Source organism: Phyllostomus hastatus, unplaced genomic scaffold (genome assembly GCF_019186645.2).
Source record: "Phyllostomus hastatus isolate PE091 unplaced genomic scaffold, TTU_PhHast_1.1 phas_scaffold_12, whole genome shotgun sequence".
Lineage (NCBI taxonomy): Eukaryota > Metazoa > Chordata > Mammalia > Chiroptera > Phyllostomidae > Phyllostomus > Phyllostomus hastatus.
This window is the reverse complement of record NW_025334007.1, coordinates 12079457-12098758: the sequence shown is the minus strand read 5'-3', so window position 1 is coordinate 12098758 and position 19302 is coordinate 12079457. Positions and strand designations below refer to the sequence as shown.

Sequence of the window (19302 nt, the reverse complement as noted above, 5' to 3'; positions counted from 1 at the left end):
GCACACACTCATTTACAGGAAGGGGCTGCCCCCACAGCCACTCCAATTTGGGATAGATTAAAAGGGCGTGAACTAAAACCACCTCTCAGGAACCTGCATCTGTTTCATGGATCTCCCTGGGCTTCAGGGACCACCTTCTGCTCCACATGTCAGGAACCAAGCCTTGGTGACCCTAAGAACAGAGCTAGGAATGACAGCAATGGTTCATCACCTTAGGAGGCATGACTCCCTGTCGGTCCTTACACTACCAACAAATTTATTTCTGGCTGGGAAAGAGTCTTCCCTGCCTTGGCCATTGTATTACCTCATTAGAGCTAATTTTGGGAATGGCATTCTCTTCCCCTGACTTCAGTCAAAACCACCATGCCTGCCCTCTGTTGGCCACTGCAGTCAGCCATAAAGAACACCTATCACTCATGCATGTGTTGCTTTGTTACAGTTCTCATTTGTATGAAGCCGAAGAGAAAGATTTTCACTAGGCCCTCTGGGTGCTAAAACAGCTTGGTGTTAATTTGTGCTAAAATAACTGGAGGACTAAAACCTAATCTCATACAAAAGAGAGGCCATGACGACCTTAAGTTACAACACAAAGGCCTTTGTGGAACCAGGATTATTTTTACACAGACAGTGGCAACCATGAGCAATAAATTATACACCCTGTGGTTTTCCCATCAAGGAGCTGGTTGTGAAAGGAAATAAAACCCCACCGTTAGCAGCCAAAGACACACACATGATGCTAGACACAGGATGTCTTTATGGGAGAAGGCAAACCATGGGCTTGCGTACACTGTCTAGAGGGCTGTGTATGAATAAAAGTGCCTTTACACAATTATTTGAATAATGATAATTTAATGATTTTTACACTAAAAAATTTATACCTAACTAAAATTTTGTACTTAAATCTAAATGTAAAATTGAACAATTAAAAACAGAATTCACAGCCACAAATGTTAATGAATTATTTGTGTTCACTTGAGAAAGACGAGGGGTGGGGCACTATATTCCATGTCTTCAGAAGACATTTCAATAAGATTAACCCAGTTGTGTAAAATGGAGAAAAATGGTTTGAATTCCAAGAAATCATTCTTCTTGGACCAGGACAACATTGAACAAAAACATTTTCACAAAATTTCATTTTAATCATCTTCTTTACAAAGCACAATACTTAAGACTTTTCTAAATACAACTTTAGAAAATGAAGCAAAAAATAATCTCCATAGATGTTGGTCGAGTCCATGCTGAAAGCAAAAAGAAATTTTTCAGAAGTGATACTTCCAAGCTTCTTAGGATTTTTGATGGGTCCATTTTGGAAAGAGTAAAGATGGTGGCTGTTCAGACAGTGGCTAGTCCAGTTCCACGACATACAATTCTCTGCTAGTTAGCCCAAGGGCCAGTAATGAAGCTGGACACGCCAACTTCTAGAATCTCTTCTCCCTCTCTTTATACAGAGAAAGTGGGTGGCCTCTATGAGGGGAAGATGGCAGCCCTCTACATTCCAGGCTTCCAGTGCCCCCTCATGGGAAATCTCTCAATGTAATTATCAATAATCCTACTCTGTATACACATTATATAAAACTATATCATTGGGATTTTCATGATGATGAATAGTGAGAAATCCAAACATCAAAGAATCTAAGCCTCATTCTTATAGGTGGTGGGAACTCTCTGAAGGCTTCAAGTGTAAAATAAAAATGCTTAGAACAGTCACGGACTACAGGAATGTTTTATGCTGCCCTTGGAAACTTGGTACTCCTGGCCCCAAGCACGCTGAGAGCAAGGCTGTGAAAAGACGTGGAAATGAAGGATGGGAGGTTTCTTTCTCTACACCCTTCCCTTCCCTTAACTCCCTTCCTTAATCCTAGCAGACCAGGTGTCCAGGCTGTATAATACTCTAAAGGAAGTAGCAGCCTCAAGCAAGGATAAGTATGTAGGCAAGAGGAAGGCTGGGGAAGAGAGAAAGGAAGAGATTTTTATTTGCAGTACTTATGACGATCAATAATGTGGTGATTTTTTTGGTATCACTCCTTCAGTGTTATCAATTCTCATTCTTTGTGGTTGTGAAAAAAATCTATTAATATTTAGTAATTTTACTCTAAAACTCAGGAAATAAAGAAGCTTTTTAGAAATGCATAAAACATCTTCAGGGGCCATTAAGGGACCACCATCCCAATACCCAAACAATCTTGAAATACAGTATGCCCCCTTATTTTCAGCTAAGGATGAGAAAGCAGTTACATACACTAAGGCTGAACTGTTCATTTACTTCAAAGATAAAGCAGACAAGCAAACACCAGTTTCCTTGGGAGGGAAAAAGCAATTCCAAAAATTCCAGAAAGAACCAATGGCTACACTTCAACAAGAGCCCCCCCCACCCCCTTGCACCTAAGGAAGGGGTTACAAGGGAGTGAGGAAAACGACATTATGTGAGTACAGTTGAAACAATAACACACACACAGATAACCCAGTGCAGGAAATAATACAACTTCCCCCCCTTGTTTTGATTTGCATTTTACTTTTATTTATTTTTGCTTTAATAATGCATATTCTGTTCACGCAAAAGGTGCAAAGGACAGGAAGCAGGGGTTTAACTTGGCTGATGAAAAATCAAGCAGGGGTGACATTTCTAGTTTCATGAACAACCTAAAACTAGGAGAACTTAGAAGTCGCCACAGAGTACACCCAACTTCATGGCTGTCTCCTCTTAGGACCTTTGGCTAGGGGAGAGAAGCATTGAAGACAGTGGCCTCTAGTGGACTCTGATAAGTGGCTAAAAATATTTTTTTTTGAATCATGGTAGCTGCATCACAAAAGTTCCAATCAAGAGGGTGGTAAAAAGAAGGCACAGATCATTGCAAATACCGATTTTCTCTTTCTCTTTTTGTAAATATACCATCACATATAAGCTAAAGTTGATCTCAGGGTGGAGGAAGGGTTGCTGGCAGGAAAAGGGACGGCTTGGATCTAAAATTGCATATGTAATAGACTCCTAGAGGGGACACAAAGCGAGGCAGCTTTCTGCCTGCAGCAAAAGAAAGGGACGCTCGCTCCGGACTATGTGTAATACAAATACTGGGGGAATCTGTGACAAAACACGATTAAAAAAATCATAAAATTATAAAGCTTGTAAACGAATAATCTGAAATTACATTTTATTAATGGAAAATATCATCAAAATAGTACCACTATGGACTAAACTGCCTGAGTTTTCATTTCGCATTAGATCTCATAGTAAAAAAGCCTTTAGCACAATTTGCTCTGTTTAAGTCACAACCAGTGCCAGACCCAGGACTATACCATGGGGAAGAGTCTCCTCTTGGATGGAATTTGTGTTGTGCTATCAAGACTTTTGTGCTAATCTTTCAAACAGGGAAATAGTGAGGCAAATCTTTAATCTTTTGGCACAAAGTTATTTTGGCTGGGGCGGAAAATTTGAGTCTTGGACTCAGGATGAATAATGCGACATTTCATTGATCAAGTATTCATTTTGATTGAAGAGCTTTCTTTATGTCATTAACTTCCATCTATAAAGAAAAAAAGAACAATACAATGATAATGAATTGGCTGGTTTTGAGAGAGGCTGAAAAATAATCAACCTGGTTGATGGAAAGAAAATCTTATAGGCAAAACGAGTAAAATGACATCTGAATGAAGAGTTGATAATGATTCCAGAAATGCCTAAATGTAAAGAACAGGCACATAGGTGCAACGTGCTAGGAAATGGTGGGTGTTTTCACTCTTAGGCTACCAGCATCCAAAATGTGCCAAAAGCAACAATGGTTGGTATCTTGACCAGAGAGCAGTGCAGGCTGTCTTGACACATGGGACCACCTGGCAGTGCTGGAAGGCAGCTGTGGTTGGGCCAGAGGGGTGTCTGTCAACATCCCTCAAAGTGGGGACAAGCAGTAACCTATCCTTTCTTTGAGCAGCATGGGTCCTAACCACCACCGAGAGCACCAACTGGATGAAAGCTGTAAGTCTTGCTTTGGCCATTTGGTAATGGCTGAATTAGATCAGAGGCTAGTGGGCACAGGGCTCTGATACCCTGGCAGGACTGACACAGCCAACAGGGAGAAATAAAAAGATGAAGAGCAAATGCCAAATGTGGGCAGCTGTGGTCCTGGGAGTCCCAAGAACTGCATGACAGCAGCCAGTTGGCAGTGGGGTCTCCCCGGCGCCATGTCCTCTGGCAGTTACTACAATGAGGCCTCTGGAAACCAGAGGGAGCTTTTCACAGAGGAAATGTCTCAGGTAAATTCCAAGTGAGAAACCCAATTGGTGACACATGTACTAATGTCCCCCTTCCCCAAAACTTCCTGGGCCCCAGGAAAGGATGTGAAGGGAGCCTATGAAATTTTAAGAAAATGGCCACAGGAAGCATGCCTAAATCTGCAGAGAAAACAATCACTTAGTTTCAAAATAAAGCCCTGATGCTGCCCCCCATGCCCAGCTGAGCCTCTCATGAGGCAGCAGGGCCCCAAGGGACCCACCTGCAGTCGAAGCCGGATTTTCTTCTCTTCATCCAACTCTGACAGCAACTGCTTAATCTCTCGTCTGAAAAGCAAACAACAATGAAATGAAACAAAAGCCCAGACTTCCCCAATAAGAGAAATGAAGCATCTCATCACTACAAAATCCATCCGACCCTTTTACAAAAAAAGAAAAAAGAATGTGAACAGAACATGGTTTTCTTTGCATTGCTATTGCTTAAAATTTGTCAGAGACAGAAAGGCTTGCCAATATTTCTAAGCTCCCAAAATATGTAGCTTTCCAACAGTAGGTCTGAAATGACCTTTGAGATTCCTCAGTCCAAGCTTCTCCTAAGAGAAGATGGGGAAACTGAGGCCTAGAGAGGTGACCAACTTACTGAATGACTAGACCACAGGTATCCAGGCTCATATCCTGTTGTCCTCCCTCGTAGCCATCTTGACTGGAAACTAACTATCCCTGTATTATAGAATCAGTGGTTTTTAAATATACTTACACGATTTTCATTATAGACATTTTGACCACTCCATATACATTTCCTTCATTTTCTCAGAATTTTAAATTAATAAAAGGTTACTAGTATGTATTCTTGGATTCTCACGAAATCCTATACCTGTATCTGAAAACTCAGAGGTAGAATAACTGAACTGATGATATGGTAGTCACGTCACAGAGAAAGTAGAGGACACACAGTCTAATGCCTTTTCCAACCTTAAATGACGAAGTAAAACAAAACTATTCATCTTACAAACTCAGGGTTTTATACTTAGGACACTGCAACCATCCCAACTGCTCAGGGAGCTGTACTCCACTTCAGGGTAGGAAGCGCTCCGTTCTACACGTGCACGTTTACAAACTGGATCGGAAAATAGAAAAGCAAGGACTGCAGAAACAGCACAACAAATAAGGTAGACGTTATATTACACTTGCTCACTTCGGATGAGCACCAATGATGATCCCTAGACTTGGGCCAGTGTCCCAACAGTGTTGTCAACGTGCTGGGTTCTCGGACATTCACCAGTGCGATTTGTTACTGTACAGGCAGAATGAAGAGATATTGGGGGTTAGTCCTAGACCACCACAATAAAGCAAATAGTGCAATAAAGTGAGTTGTAATCTTTTTGTTGGTGGAGGGTCTGGCTTTCAATCTGTAAAAAATGCAGTATCTGTGATGTTCCATACAGCAAGGCACAATACAGTGAGGCATGCCTGTATATTTATTCAAGTGCATGCTCTGCACCACTGTCTCAGTGGGCACTAGTTAGGGCTTAGGAAAGATGTAAAAGGTGGGGTTCTAAGCAAACAGCAAGAGTCTGGGAAAGCAATGGCAGGCAAAGCCTCAAGTGGTCCAGGTTGGGGGAGTTAGTTGGGGAAGGAGGTGTAAAGACAGTCACTAAGTCTTGAACTAGTAAAATAGGCCATTAGTCCACAAGAAAGAAGGAAGACGGGGAAGTTATGGAGGAGAGCCAGGGCAGAGAGGAGGTGAGAACCAGCACATCTGGGGAGGAGCGGAGTCAGCACAGACTTGAGCTGAAGGCTAAAAAAAAGGTGACACCAAGAGCTAAGGAGACTGATAGGAACCCAGTGCCCTGAACATAAAGGCCAGGCTGAGGAAGACCCCAGAAGGCAGGCCTGGGAGAGGGGCCACTGTGACATGTGGATTCAAGATGTTGGCTGGGGAAGGATAATTCTGGCCAACTATGGCCAGGCTTCACAGTGGAGAGATGAATATGGGGCAGAACAGGCCCAAAGCACTGGAGATCTTGCACTCAGATGCAGGCAATTTTAGATATTCAGGAAGGTTCCAGGCACCTTCAGACATAGGCAATTTTAGACATTCAGGAAGGTTCCAGGCGCCTTTCAGAGGACCTCATGGGCTGAAGCCCTGGATTCAGGCTGGTCTGACCCAATGATGGTTTTGTTCAAAAGGTCATGAGCCAGTACTCTGGGATGTAGTGGGGTGGGGGGTCACTGTCTAGTCAGAGGGCTAATGTTACCTGGACATAGATGGGGCCTTTGGGTATGCAAACCTATAATGTGCAGAGCTGGATAGGAGCTGGGGACTTTTAGGAGGTAAGGGCAGCATGGCTGGCCCTGAGAGACCCTCTCTACTTGCATCCTGCCTATCTGCACAGTTATCTGATGGGCCCCTTCCAGGTAGGGGGCAAATCCTGCCCGAGTAGACCAGAACTGGAACAGAACCACAATGCTCAAAGTGAGTTCCACGGAACACTCATCCTAGAATGCTCCTGAAAAAAAATTCTGAGATTAAGTACACTTCGGAAACAATGCATATGCTACCCTCTCTATCTTCCCAATATATAGCAGAGGCTCTGAAAAGTCCTTCAGAGAAGAAATTAACTTTGTTTAACCCAACTATTCCCCAAAGTACCTGGCTGCAGAACACTTCAGGGCTCTCCAGCGCTGTGCAGGAGGCAGGTGGTGGGGCGATTCCATGAGGGTATAACTGAGTTTTCAACCCCATCTCCTGCCACCAGCCCAGGCAATTCCCTATCCAGGAGACCAGGTGCCAGGGATGTGCTGGCCCACTGCCCCCTGGGCTGTTGTGTGTCCATGAACTTGCCCATGCTGTTCCCTTTGCTGGAGTGCTCTGCTCTTGGCAAGCCTATATCACCTTTCAAAATATTACTCAGGAAACACTTCCTTCAGATGCCTCTCCCCCATCAACTCCACTCCCCGAAGAAAGAACTGATTCCCAAACTAGCTCAATTTACACAGATAAGTACCTCCTGACTTCTAACCCTCTGATCACTTTTGTCACTGCATATAGCATCCTGGGTAATACCCATGCCGGCTAGTTATTTTCACTTTCACATCTTTCTCCCCATCAAAGTGCTCCTTGAGGAAGAGGGACGTAGAGAGAGCATGGGGGTATGTGGGCATGCACAGAGAGAGCTTCAAGTTGCATGGGGAGAACACCTTGCTGAGTGTGAAGTCTTGGGTTTAAAGATTCCCTATGTCTTTTCATATATGGCAGCCCCTAAATGCAAGCCAATTACTGCACTGGGCAGCTAGCTGAAGAAATTGCAATTTTTCTGATGCTAGAGGAAAAGCTGGCTGTTGGGTTGATTAAGAAGTGGCTCCTGTGCGTCCTGGCCAAGTAGCTCAGTTGGTTGGACTGTCATCCCATAAACTAAAGGTCACAGGTTTAATCCCTGGTCTGGGCACATATGAGAGGCAATCAATTGATGTCTCTCTCTCTCTCTCTCCCCCCTCCCCTGACCCTGTTTCTAAAATCAATAAAGACATATCCTCTGGTAAGAATAAAAAAAAGTGGCACATGTGCATATCATATTTTATGGGCATTTAAAGATCTTTCCTTTCAGCAACCTGCTGAGTACGCCATTCCTTATAACCACCTCCTCCTGGTAGGCCCCTCAGCAGGCCCAGTTACACAGGGAGCTGAGCTCAGTGAAGCCTCTTGGGTTCACACCCACTGGCACGCAATGCTGCCACCAACACAGGGAGGCTGGCCCACCTTCCAGGGCAGGCTGGGGCCCAGGCTCACAGACTGGGCCCTGGCCCAGGCGAGAGTGACCCAGAGGCAGATGAAGAAGGGACCTAGACACTCACTTCTGCTGGTCCTTCATGGTCTCAATGATGCTCCTCAGCTCGCGGACCTGTGTCCTTAGCTCCTCCAGGGCAGCCTGGCTGCTGGCCACAGGCTCCATCTTTGGTTTTACTTCCGTGCCGAATAGAGATGGGGAGTTGGCCCTGTGTCCAGCTGTTCCCAAAGAGGACGACAGGGGGGCAGGTGCTGCCGAGGACAGAGTGGCTGGTCCACCACTGCCACCTGTAGCCATGGTCCCCGGCTTAGGTGGCAGGGGTGCTTTGTTGTCGGACACCTGTAATGAGAGAGGGCACAGAGGCCTCAGGCTATGGATTCATGTTTGGCAACACCCACCTACATCGCTGCCATATAGCGTCCCACTTCTCTCCATATGCTGCTCACTCATTGTTTTACCCACAAGCCCCTAAACACCACCCCCTTGAAGTGCTTTCCCCTGTATGTTTTACATTTGACCACCTTTCTGGCCAGGTACTTCCTGTGTGTGTAATGTACACGCCCAGAGTCCCACCTACTTGTTAGGTTCTGAGAACTCGCACTGAGCGAAACATTTTCTTGGCCGTTGAGAAGCTCAGAACCCAGTGAGGTATACACAGACAGAGCAACCAACCCCCTGAAGATGAGGGGGAAGTCCACACCCTGGCAGGGAAGTACAGAGAGCCTAGCGGGCAGAGCCAACGACTGAAACAGTGAGTTGGGCCAGAGAAATGGCCAGAGGAACAGAGAGCCATGGGGGTGAACAGCACAGAATTAGAAGAGAAGGTGCCCAGTGATGGAAGCTGGGGACTTTCCACATTGAAGAGGTGGGGAGGGAAGGGAAAGCCCTTGAGGATGACGACGGAGTGGTGAGAGAGGGGACAAAGGCAGACAGGAAGAGGAGCCTGGGTTATGAAAGTCCCCTACAGGAATTTCCAGAAGGAAGAAAATGGTTGGATAAGTGGGTCCAGGGTGTTGACAGGAAAACTGGGGGGGGGCCCACTTGAGGGAGACTGAAACCTGACTAAGGCAGTCAGCACCTGACTGAGAGATGAGGGGTGCGGCATGCAGGTTTAGAACTCTTTCCAGAAACTTGGTGGAGGAAGGAAGGTGGGAGAAAGAGAGAAGATTTCTGGAGAAGCCTCAGGAGGAGACAGGATCAAAGAAGGGTTTTCTTCACTCTTAAAGATGGGGGAGACCCTGAGCTGGGTGATATAATGAAGGAAAGAGCCCAAGGGGGCCAGGGTGAAGACAGAAGAGACAGGTGGAGGAGGCCGGAAGGCGAAGTGTCCTGAGGAGACCAAGAGAGCACATGGTGTGGAGCAGTCATTGGGCACGTGGCAGGGAAGGCGGCAGCAAGGGAAGGTGAGATGCAGGCAGGTGGGGAGGGCAGGACTTTGGAAGGTGAGGGGGTGAGTGACAGGCACAAGTCAAGGCCGGTGGGGAAGCTGAGCCATGCAGCCGGAACTCCCTGTAGCAGCAGGCACCCAGGGCGGGAGCCAAGGAGGGAATTGGCTGGCACGGTGAGGAGGCAGAGTCTGGAGTCAGACTGTGCTGGAGGGAGAGACTGGGCAAAGGAAGCCAGAGGCAGATGGGCCAGCATTCCCAGACTGTCTGCTTGCCTTTTCTCTGCCAAGTTCCCATTGAGGAAAAGCGCTTTCTGCTGCCAGAGATAGCAATCAGCTATCCCATGCTTATTGTTCGTAGGAGTTATAGTAAGAGGGAAGAGGGACTGACATTTATGGAGCACTGGTCACATGCCGGATGTCGGCTAGACAATTGAAACAAGGACCAGTTGGCACACACAGTTGACCGAGCAGGAAATGAAGGCTTAGGGACATGGTTGAGGAATTCCCCAAATTTCACAGCTAATAACTGGCAGAGCTGGGATTCAATCCTCTCCCCCATCAGCTGGACCCTCAAGCCCAGTACTGTGACCGTGGCTGTCCGAGTATGAAAATTCACTCGTTTTTATTTTCTTTGCTTCTTTCCTATTCCTGAGTTCACACTTTTTCAAATTTCCCATCCTGCATCCTCACGTACCTCCCCCAACCCACCAATGCCCTCATACTGACTGACCTGCAGACATTTCTTGAATGAAATTCTGAGCATTTCCTACGTGACCTGCTCTGCAGGCCCATTTCAGCTAACAAGTACTTTTTAAAATCCTCACAGAATAGAGGCTACCATATACCTTCACCAAATTAGTCCAAGTGGAATTTCTAGAAGCAATAAACAACATGACATGACAGCTGCAGGGAAGTGAAGTAAGCTAATGGGATAGAACTGTGAAAATCAAAACCATGAAGAGCCACTGCCCACCAGTAGGTGTCACTGTAGAAACACCCTAAGGACGTCTGAGAGGTCAGCGAGAACACAACTATTCGTGCTTACCTGTGGCCACACAAAAAAACAAAACCAAAACCCCCAAAATGGGTCTAAATCCAATTTCTGCAAATGAAATCCATTTATAAAGGAAGAGTACTTCAGTTTTATGAAAAATTAATTTCTCTGTTTTTATGGGATTATACTTTTGCTTACTATATCGGTTGTTAAAGAAAATCTACATGTGTAAAATTTTAAATCTATGAGAGGGAAAATCCCACATAACCTTTGATTTCTTTGTGTTAATTCCTGCTTCAAGTGCCTTTAAAAATGACTATGGTTTTCTACTTTTAGACAGAAAGTAGTCTCAAGCATTTATAGAAAATAATTCCAATTGGCTCTGTTCTCTTAGCATAAACTTCAAAATCTTGGTTCACACTCACAGGACAAGCAGAAAACACAATCACTAAACAATGTCTTCTTTGCTTCTCACAAGCCACTAACTTCAAATAGCTATATAACGTCCTGGGCATGCAATGAAATAAAAATGCTTTTAGACTATCAATTTATCCAAATAAATAAATAAATAAATAAATAAATAAATCCAAATCCTCTTTTAAGAGACCACCATTACTTATTCAAATGCATGAGCTGCCAACCACAGTTTGTAACACCACCAGTTTTGAACATAAAAGTCAAGATGTGTGGGCAGAGGGCACAGCATTTAATACAGTGAGTGTATTCTTTCTAGACACCTCTAGGCTTTTTAAGTTGTCTTGGTTCTTGAGATGGTGATGGTGTGTGACAGCGTTTGTATATATGTGGTCGATGGTATGAGGATGAGATCAAACCACAAGAGAAAACATGGGAAATCATCAATCGAACTTGTATGCCAGGCATTCTGCCCAGTTTTGGAGAGTTTGTAACATGCCTTGGGAATTTTGATTACTGAAGTCATCACTGTCACTAAAGAATGACAAAAACTTGCATGGTCTGTTGCAATGGACTGAATGTCTGTGTTCTCCCAAAATTCCTATGTGGAAATACTAAGCCATTTTGATGGTATTTGGAGGTGAGGCTGATGGGAGGTGATTAGGTCACGTGGGGGGAGCCCTTTATGAACGGAACTAGTGTCCTTACACAAGGGACCCCAGAAAGCTCTCGCACTCTTTCTGCCACGTGAGGACACAGTGAGAAGCTGGCAGTCTGCATCCCAGAAGAGAGCCCTCACCAGAACCTGGTGGTGTTGGCACCCTGATCGCAGACTTCCAGCCTCTAGAAATGTGAGATACTGTTAGTAAGCCACCCAATCTATGGCACTTTGGTATAGACGGCTGGACTGGATAAGACATCTACTTATCCTTGTTTGGGTCATAGCTCATCAGAGCATACATTGAAAAGGCAGGGATCCCGTGCTGTAGGGACACCCTCACCGTGGCTGATCACTCACTTGGGATATGGTAACAGTCTTTGAAGTTTTCTTTGACGCGTCCACTCCTCTGTGTGCAAGCGAAACGTGTTCCTCTTTATCTTCTTCGGGACTTGGGGAGTCAAAGATATCAGGGCTTGAAAGGGAAGACTGGATAAAGCCAAAAGAAAATGCTTTTGTCAGAATTACACCTTAGCTGACGTAGCTTTTGTTAGTATAATGTTGTGTGCTTTTCAAAGCACTTGACACTTGTGTTTTGTTTGTCTACTCATTATAGCCCTATGAGGCAGAAAGTGTGCTATTATCTGTGCACTAGAGATAGCGGCAGAACTGGGACTAAGAAGCCAGATTTCCTACACCAGGGATCTTTCTATGGGGGCTTTCAAGTGATGCCCATGGGTCATTTCACCCATGCAAGCATCCATCATCCAACTTTTCCTGTTCCCTTCATCCCTCAAAGTAGCAAATGTTTACATCCCTCTTGTAAACATTTACAGAGGGATGTAAACATTTGCTACTGTGTGCCAAGCACTGAGTTTGGTACTGAACTTAATGGTGACATGCTGACAGTCCAGTGAGGAAGGACACACAAGTTGAGAGGAGTCTGCCTCTAACGTGCGTCTCCTCCATTCCTTGATCCTTTTCCGGAACCACCAAATGGGCACAGCGAAGTGCCTAAAAGGACTTCTCCAAGAGGAAACCGTTTCCAAGGGGAACGGCAACGGGTCACCAGGCCTGCAGTCCGGTGACCAAAGTTTCTAGAGCCACAGAGCACAGCAAGCTCACACCTAATTCGCTACCTGCTGCTCAATCTCTGCTGTCATTGCCATGGGCACTCAATATCCAGTTTGAATTCTATCTTTGCCAAGGTCTATTTACAGAATGGTAGCATCTTTTGGTAAAATATGGAGATAACACCCCCACCTTTCTTGCCTCATTGTGAAAATCAGAAAGCTAGATGACTGTGAACCAATTCACTGGAATTCACTTGGTCATAAATGATTATTGTGCTAGAATTTTTCTAGTGTGTAAAGGACAAAGCAAAAGCAGATAAGAGTTCCTGTGGCAAGGAAACTTTTTGAGGGAAGACTCTATCAGAGATTGCTTTGGATGACCTCATGTTCAGTGCCACCTCTATGTTTTGTACCCCTGTAGTGGGGAGACAGTCTCATATAGAATCCCCACTTGATGCCACTGTAGAAAAACCCCACCTACAAATACTGTCTGTTTGCCTCTGTGTATCTACTTAATAAGGTGGAAACCTAACACATTTAGGAAATTTGTAAGCAAAGTTTTAAAATTAAAAGGTCTTATTAGTTAATCTTTATTTAATCTGAAAATCCCATTACTTAGAATATCCCCCAACCAAGCTTTCTTCTTACTCTAAGATTAATTGCTTAACCACCTTGCAATGCCCAAATCTTTTCATTTTCAGATTCTATTTAAAAAGCCATTTCCCTCCTATACAACGCATGGTTCATGACCTGCCAGTCAAAGTTTGCTCTTTGAGTTTTATAAACATAGATAGCTCAAACTAGGGTGAGAGGCCCCAGGCTGGGCAGTCATAACTGGTGCATTTCCTCAGTCTTTCCTTCCAATGGCCTTTTAGGAGTATGTCCATGTCCACTAATCCCATTTTGCAATGAGAAACCTACAGGCGCTAACCGGAAGAGTAAACATGAATTCAATGTACGTGATGGATAGCAGTGAATGGAAGAGGGCACAGTAACTCCACTTCTTTAAAGCACACATGTATCCTATTGTTTTGAGACCGCAAATAAAGTTGTTCCGTATAAAATGGCAAACTTTGAGTCACTGTGCCATAAGCTTCCTGTGGGCAGGGACCGCGTTCATCACATTCCTAGTTGCAGCCTTGGTATCAGGCACAGAACTGAGCCCACAGGAGATAGATACCTATAAATATTTGGTGGATGAACAAATGTGTAGTCTAAAAGAAGAGCAAAGATGAGACGCCTTTATCTGGTCCCCCCAAATATATACAAACTCTCAGACATGGGATGTATGAACCAAGGGTGGGGTGGTAGATGGTAGTTTGCATTTTTCTGTATTTAATCCTGGATGCCTCAAGGCCCTCTAGATCTTATAAAGTAGGAAAGAATTTGGAGGGAAAACAAAAATGATGAAGGACTTAGAGAGAAGCCATGGGAGGTAGGATTAAAAATTTAAACACAGAGATACCAAGAAACAATGAAATAGTTTGGGTGTCTGTGAGGCGTGTTAGGGAGGGCGTGAACAGGTGACAGGGAAAGGGGAAAGCAGGGGGTACTGACACAGTACTCTCCATAAGAGGGGGAAAGTAAGCCACTATTCCAAGACTTTCTTCACAAAAGGTGTCAACACAGAATTAGGTTTGCTTCATACAAGACGGAAAAAAGGATGACTCAAACCACACTTCCAGACTCAGGAATATGAAAGGAGAGGTTCAAAGAAGTGGCCTTCTTTTCCTTCTAAATGATGACTGTGGAGGTGGGGTCAGTGATGAGGTGAAAGGAGAAAGTGTCCTGGGAAACCTTCAAAAGGTTAACTCCTTGGTGTATCCAGATGAAGGTCACAAGGCCATAGACCTGCATTCCTAGCAAGGGCAAGGTGATGTCATAGAGAGAGACAGATTGATAGAGATAAAATAGGCGCAAATACACTGCTTGCAGAAACAGCAAGATCTTTCTACAATGGCATTCACACTTCAGTGTTAGAATGAAGAATTGGAAACAACATAAATGTTCAATGATGGTGCACTGGCTGGATAAACTATCTTTTCTTAAAAACTTAGAATACTAGGCAGCCAATTAGTGTGACATTATTGAATAGGTGTAATGACTGGAGAGAAAGGTGAACAATATAAGAGGAAAAAGCAAGGTCCAAACAATACATATTAAGTGACCCCATTGTGGAAGAAACAATTTTACACATAGAAATAGAATTTTAAATACAATCCAAGGATATAGCAAGAGGCTAACATTTCTTAGGTCTGGGGAGCAGGATTACAAGTAATTTTCTTCTTTATGCATTTCATTGTTAAAATTTGGCACTATAATGTGTTACAGGTTTCCAATGAGAAAAGAAGTTATTCAAAACAACCCAAACAAAAAACCTCTACGGGTTATCCAGAATATTCTAACTGCTCTCTCCAACATGACCAGGTGCCTTGTGCATTTAAAAACAATCTCCTAAAGGTCAGCATGGGAGAAAGGTTTCTCACTGCCAAGCACTGTCTAGTGGCAGAGCTTTCCTTAGTAGTTTTATTTTGTTTATAGACCAAACCAGCCACACTCTCCTTTTCCACCATTAAACATGACTTGTTGTTTTTCTTACCAATTTCATTTCAGGTTCGAATGAGAATCAGTCTGGAAGGAGAGAGTAAGTGCAAACAGGGAGTGCCCACCTGGCTGGCAGACACACAATGAACAAATAGAAATACCACTTGATTCTGGAAGACTGTCAAATCATTTTTTGGGCAGCAGTGTATCTCATGACTTTTCTTTCCTGTTTGTCCTCAAAACAGCGACATGTAGACCAGTCTTTAACTCCAACCTCTTATCTTTCTTGCGTCGAGCTGTAGAGAATTGAGGCGACACTTACGGATGTGAGGGACTGGGACGGAGGCCGCCGCCCTGTGGCTTTTGGTCTGCTTGTGGTTGGGTGACTGAGTTTCTCAGTAGATGATACCACGGAGTCAAAACCTTCTAGGTCTAAAACGGAAGTAAAATAGATTTTTAAGAGCAAAATTAGGAGTGAGTAAAAGGTTCTCATAACATGTCAGAAGCATCTCTTTTCCTTAACAATCATCCTTTATGCCTGGATTACATTTCATCATTTATGGAGCTTGTCTACATCCCTTGCTCATCCAATAAACATGATCCGGATAGAATGAAGAATAATTTCCACCTCAGTATATAACAAGCTAACGTGGAAGAGAAAGATGACTCTTCTTCCCTTCTTCCACACCTGTATTCATAAATCTTGAAAAGCTACAGAAAAAGTAAATGAGGAATTCTCTTTTTTCCCCACAAGTTCAAGTTCATTTTGGTAGTAAAACACTGGTACAGGCTCATCACAAAAACAGTTATCAGTTATCATGAGGTACAACATCCTTAGACAAGGGAGTGCTGGCCGTTGATCCCAAAAGACAAGAAAGGGCAGCCTCCTCCTCTGGCTGTACCACAGTACTCTAGCCATCAGCTCTCACCCTAACGTTAGACCATAAACTCCCTGGGGATGGAGAGCAAGCTTCTACTTCTCCAGATAACTCAGAGTCTGCCACCATTCTCTTTCCAGAGGCATCACTCAATGAAGGCATTGTCTTCTTCAGCCATCAGCCTGCTCCTTCATTCATGCCATTATGATTGAGCAACTACTCTGTGCGACACACACACACACCTCAATACCAAGACTACACCATTGAGTATGGTGGACACAAGCCTGCCCTCAGAGACCTCACATCTCTGTGACTGTTGTTTCAGACGAATGCATTGTAGAATCATTCAGCTAGACTGATGCTCTGCCTGGCATGTGACTAGGAGCAAGGCCTCTGCCTTGACTTTGCCAGCGTCTTCCACAAATGATCAGGACAAGTGACTACCTGGAACTACAGAGTTTGGGAGATTTACAAATGAAGTGTAGATGCCTATGAGATGCACAATGGAAAGGCTGGCAGAAAGGAGGGCCAACCCTGAGACCTATTATTGCTTGTGACTAGGGCAACACCATCTTTTTCTGACAAGTACACTGTGTTTTATATGCTATGTGTTCCCAAACCTTTCTCCATTCTCCCTTTAGCGTAGCCTCAGTTTTGTTTCAGGACATGCCCAGCCTGTGATTGCTCCGGATGTGGACATGTAGGCCAATTTGGGTCACTGAGAAATAAAGGGAAGTCTATGAGAGCCTCTTGGAAAGAGATTACCTCTCTGGCTAGCAAGTGCCAAGTGAGCGGAAGGCCATTTGCGTTGCTGCCCATTCTTATTCCCTGTTTCGGGATGCTGTAAATGGTCAGGATGTCTAGAGCTGTGGCAGCCGTCTTATGACCATGAGGGCAGTCTGGCCAATGCTCTTGGAGATCTTGAGCATGGCAGAGCAGAAAAATGGAAAGATCATGGGTGACCAATGAGCTACCCACCAACCCTGGAATAATCTAATGCCCAGACTTCATGCCATGTGAAGTTCATAACCCTCTGCTATTTCAGCCAATTTTAATCCGATATTCTTTATTTGCAGCTGAACACACCTAATCCCTATCTGCAAATCTGCTGGCTCAGGACAGAAAAGATAAAAATTATGTGTGTTTTTATCCCTCCTTATTTTGGGGAGAGCTCTTTCGTTGATGGTCATTATAAGTGGTCTGGCTGTGTGATGGCTTTATTCTATTAATAACCAGGTAGGTGTTGCCTGGAAATTATTTCCTTCAGTGGGATATACAAAACCAAGTACAAGTCACACTGATCAGCACAAATCATTACAATTACACCTGGGATTATAGGAAGTGAGTTTATTCTAGCACCTGGCGAAGGAATAATTAGTCAATGAACTCATTTTATAAGGGCAAAACAGGTATAACCAAAGACTAATTATCTGCAAACACAGCACAGAGAAAAATATTGGTGGTGCTCGGAGGCCAAAGTGGGAGCCAATCAGCACCTAGCACCAGATGGAGGCCATTAAAGGGACCCACCCCACAAGCCTTCTCAGCAGGGTCCAGGGATGGGCTAAGATCCCCACTGCTAGGTGAACCTCTCCAGAGCCAGTTCACTGCCCTGACCCTCTCAGGGGCCTTCCCTTTTAAAACATCTTATTTTCCTAAATTCCCCATTACACACTTGGATTGATGCCAAAGCCACCATCTGACATTAACATCCTCACAATTAATTAAAGCCACTTTTTCTCTGATTACAAAAGTAATACATGCTCAGTGTCATTTAAAAAAACCATACAATTGTGACAATGAAAGAAAGTCAATTATAATTTTATCACACTAGTACAACCACCATTAGCATTTGGGTATATTACCCTCCAGCCCTCCAGGCTTTTTCTATAAATAGTCTAATTCCCACTATATGTAGTACTGCATTCTGTTTCTTTCATTATCATAATATGCTACAACTCTAAAATGTTTTCATAAACATTGATTGTTGTATAATCTTCTACTGCACTGCAATTCATGATTTGTTGACTCAATCCCCTACTCATTTCCCCCTCCAATTTTTTGTTATAGATAAGTATCCACCAGTATCTTTGCATGCACTCTGCATACAATGGGTTTAGCAGGTTCTCTATGCAAGGGGTCCTCAGCATCTGGGTCACGGACCGGTACCAGTCTGGGCCTGTTAGGAATCAGCTATACAGCAGGAGGTGAGTTTAAACGCAATGTGCTTGAATCATCCCAAAACCATACTCCCTGACCTCTGGTCTGTGGGAAAATTGTCTTCCATAACACTGATTGCTGGTGCCAAAAAGGTTGGGGACTGCTGCTCTATGCAGTTACCAAACATGGAGCAGGAAATACGGCCCAGAACAGGGAGGCTTGCTCAGGGAGGGGGGTTGGTTGTGCAGGATGGGGGGCATGAAGAGGGCAGAGGAAGTCTGGGAGATATGAGAGACGACACGAAACCGAGGAGCAGATGCTCAGCCAACAGCTGGGGAGGAGGTGGAGGATGGGACATTAGTGGTTCCAGCAAACAAGGCGCTGTGAAAGGCCTTGGCTGTGTGCTACCAGGAGCTGAGAGGGGCCACCTCTATCATGGCTCTGTCCAGGAAATGGAAGCAAGCTCTGGAGGCAAAACCTAGAGCAGAGTGAAGTGATTACAGCAGTCACAGCAGTCGATCAAAGTGGTGACCGAAGGCTTGGGTGATTGGTGACAGGTCAGAAACACTGCAGCTGAAGTGAGAAGGAGGCCTGCCAGGGGACCCAGAAATCAGAATGGGGTGGGAGAGGGCTGTGGGGAGCAGGTGGCATGGCTGCAGGCCCCTTGGGATGGACTCAGTATATCCTCTGCTGTGCAGGGACAGACAAGTTCATGTCTAGGAAACATCTGCTAGACTCTAGGGAGGACTCCATCTTTGCTCCCCACCCACCCTCCTGAAATAATTAAGTCCCCCTAGGAGTTGAAGGTTTGATGGTGTGTGAGATGGTGGTCTGTCTTAAATCACACTTTCAAAATGACTCAGAGGTGGGTGTCTGTTTCCCGCACTTAGGCTGTGAGCCCCAGGAGAGCAGGAACTCATCTTTGAGCTCTCAATGTCTAGCACATTCCTGGGAAAACGTGCTTAATATTCTGCAAATGAAGGAACAAGCGAACTGAATGAGTCAACAAATGAATGAACTAATCTCCAGAAGAAACTCTGACTCCAGGAGTGCAGCTTACGGAGTTGACCACTAGTGGGGCATGAGGCGGCAGCTCAGGGTGAAGGCAGCATTCTGTGCCACGGCTGCAGAGCCAGCTTGGCTGGCCCATTTCATTTTCCTGGCAGAGGTCTGCACTGAAAA

The 19302-nt window shown here is 44.6% G+C and overlaps 1 protein-coding gene across 4 annotated transcripts in view; it reads right to left on the bottom strand.

Annotated features, from left to right (window-relative positions):
• Positions 1-2048: 2048 nt before the first annotated feature.
• The window catches only part of SH3KBP1 (SH3 domain containing kinase binding protein 1), a 317304-nt gene continuing 300050 nt past the window's right edge, over positions 2049-19302 (bottom strand). For 3 of the 4 annotated variants that reach the window (XM_045856034.1, XM_045856036.1, XM_045856035.1), the window contains 5 exons: positions 15405-15514; positions 11826-11954; positions 8080-8351; positions 4488-4551; positions 2049-3521 (listed from right to left, as the gene is read on the bottom strand). In XM_045856034.1, coding sequence (XP_045711990.1) covers positions 3480-3521; positions 4488-4551; positions 8080-8351; positions 11826-11954; positions 15405-15514 — 617 coding nt within the window. In that variant the 3' untranslated portion in view covers positions 2049-3479. The remainder of the gene's footprint in view (positions 3522-4487; positions 4552-8079; positions 8352-11825; positions 11955-15404; positions 15515-19302) is intronic. The other variant, XM_045856037.1, reaches the window with a different exon arrangement.